The following is a 2234-nucleotide window of genomic DNA, read 5'->3' on the forward strand; positions in this document are numbered from 1 at the left end:
GTCCTGAACCGGTTGCGATTTTGGATAAAATGGTGACAACCCAACGATATGAACACATAGCAAAGTTGGCAGGAGACTTTGTGCTTGGCGTGCGCGAAAAATGTGTTAATTCGAACAGAAGGTTTTGTCTCAGACACTTATCACAGGTTGACGTCAGTGGTTTTGGTGTTGGTGCGCATATCGCTGGCAGAACTTGTCAATACTTGCAACAAACATTGCGCCAACGTCCTCGAATATTATTGGGTATGTATTGTGTTCAAAGTAGCAAAACAGTATCTTAACAAATTTATCGAATTTAAATAGCTTTGGATCCAATAAAAACACCTCTCTTGGGAACAACAATAAAGGATACGATTAAGAGAGGTGATGCCGATTATGTTCAAGTAATTCACACTTCCCAAGAGGTTGGAATCTGGGATCAACTTGGAGATGTGGATATCTATGTAAGATCTGATAGTCAGAGCCATTCAGATCCTTTGAATGATGAGCACGGAATCGCATTCTTTATTCATCTTGCAACATCTACAAAGCGGCTATATTTAACGGCCTCATCAAACGAAAATGGAATTGGCACCGTTTCAATAATGCCACCCATGACAAAGGCGATTGAATGTCTAATCGGTGTATATGGCTTTCCGAAATGGAATGACATTGGGAAAAGGTTTGGCTTTTCGCTGGATAATCGTAGCTCATTGTTCTGGAGAGAAATGACCCATTTTGCTTGGACCGATATTCATTTGAACTCTCAACTTGGAGCAGGAGTACGTCCTTTTGGTAGGACCAAACTCTTTTCGGGCACTCAACCTGAAGTAAGAGTAAATGAATCAAGCGATTCAGACGACGATGAATGCACAATATGCTGCAAAAATAAGATAAATGCCCGTTTATCATGTAATCACGAAATGTGCCATACTTGTTGGATTAGGTGGAATTATACGCCAGAATCCCAAAATAAATGTCCAATGTGCAAACAAACAGTTACTAGTGTTGACAAGTTCAGTTAAGAAATATTAGGTAAAGTTACTACTTTGAAAGCTATTTCCACATCATATGAACCCTTCAATTTTACATTTCAAACTCGGTCATAGTTGAAGGTCACCTCGAACGGAAAGTGAAAATTGGGATTTCAATCATTTTTTATTCATATATTTAGTAAATAATTATTTGTATTATTTACCGAGAACTTATAACTTGAACTCAATAATTAATAATACCAAATAAAAACTTTCCTTTCAAAATAAAACCAATTTATTTGATGATAATAATGAATAACATTCAACAGATCTGCTCGGTATTTTCAACAATTCAATTTTTTTAATTTAGAAATTGTATTGTTTCGGCAATTGAGAATTTACAATAATAAAAATTGTTTTTAAATGATCCGAGTGAAAGTGCTAGATTATTCATCAATTGCCAATGTTCACCCGTTTCACGTGGACAAATAAAATGTTTCAAAACCAATTTTGTTTAAAATTTTATTTCAACTTTTATAACGGAATTTTCAGAAGACGTCATTCGTAATAATATCGAAAATAATTTGTATCTAAATATGGTAGTTGTCAGTAGAAAATTGAAAAAAAAAAAAATCGTTAGTCGTTTGAGCTGTTTTCAGTTTTGTTTAAGACATTTGGTCCAAAAGTGAAAATGATTGTTTTCTTATACACGAACTTTTTTGTAGCATTTCTAAACGAGTGCAATGTTGTTCGTGGTGGACTTTTTAACACGGGTAAGTTTGATTGGTTTTGGCTTTGGTGCACATATCGCTGGCAAAACTTGTCAATATTTGCAATCTGAATTGCGCGATCGTGTCCGAATACTATTGGGTATGTATTGTGTCCAACTGTTCTCAAATTAAAGTAGCAAAAGGTATCTTAACAACAAATTTATGGAATTCAAATAGCTTTGGATCCAATAAAAACACCTGTCTTGGAAACAACAATAAAAGATACCATTAAGAGAGGTGACGCCGATTATGTTCAGGTAATTCATACCTCCAAAAACGTGCTCGGTCACATAAATAAAACAACAACAATGTATGTGATAAAACAATATTTTTCAATTTTTATTAAAGTAAATTGTAGAAAACAGTGTTTGAGAATAGCTGTAGAGCTGTGTATTGTTGGAGATGTTAATGTGCCAACAAAGAAAATAAACGTTGGGAAAGTTTGTCTAATATAATCGTCGGTAGAAGTACTTTTTGGTCATAAACGACACTGTAATGAATGGACGAGCTT

The 2234-nt window shown here is 34.6% G+C and overlaps 1 protein-coding gene across 1 annotated transcript; it reads left to right on the forward strand.

Annotated features, from left to right (window-relative positions):
• The first annotated feature begins 6 nt into the window (after window positions 1-6).
• LOC116349802 lies at window positions 7-1461 on the forward strand. The gene is made up of 2 exons (XM_031781401.1): window positions 7-243; window positions 304-1461. The coding sequence occupies exons 1-2, from the start codon at window positions 30-32 to the stop codon at window positions 1002-1004; spliced, it is 915 nt and encodes a 304-aa protein (XP_031637261.1). The 5' UTR covers window positions 7-29; the 3' UTR covers window positions 1005-1461.
• Window positions 1462-2234: the final 773 nt, after the last annotated feature.

This window comes from Contarinia nasturtii, unplaced genomic scaffold, assembly GCF_009176525.2.
Source record: "Contarinia nasturtii isolate CC-2019 unplaced genomic scaffold, AAFC_CNas_1.1 Cnas_scaffold_3139, whole genome shotgun sequence".
NCBI lineage: Eukaryota > Metazoa > Arthropoda > Insecta > Diptera > Cecidomyiidae > Contarinia > Contarinia nasturtii.

Coding starts and splice junctions, on each gene's coding strand:
- LOC116349802 (XM_031781401.1), top strand. CDS start 30: ATGGTGACAACCCAACGATATGAACACATAGCAAAGTTGGCAGGAGAC. Junction 244..303: donor ACGTCCTCGAATATTATTGG/GTATGTATTGTG, acceptor GAATTTAAATAG/CTTTGGATCCAATAAAAACA.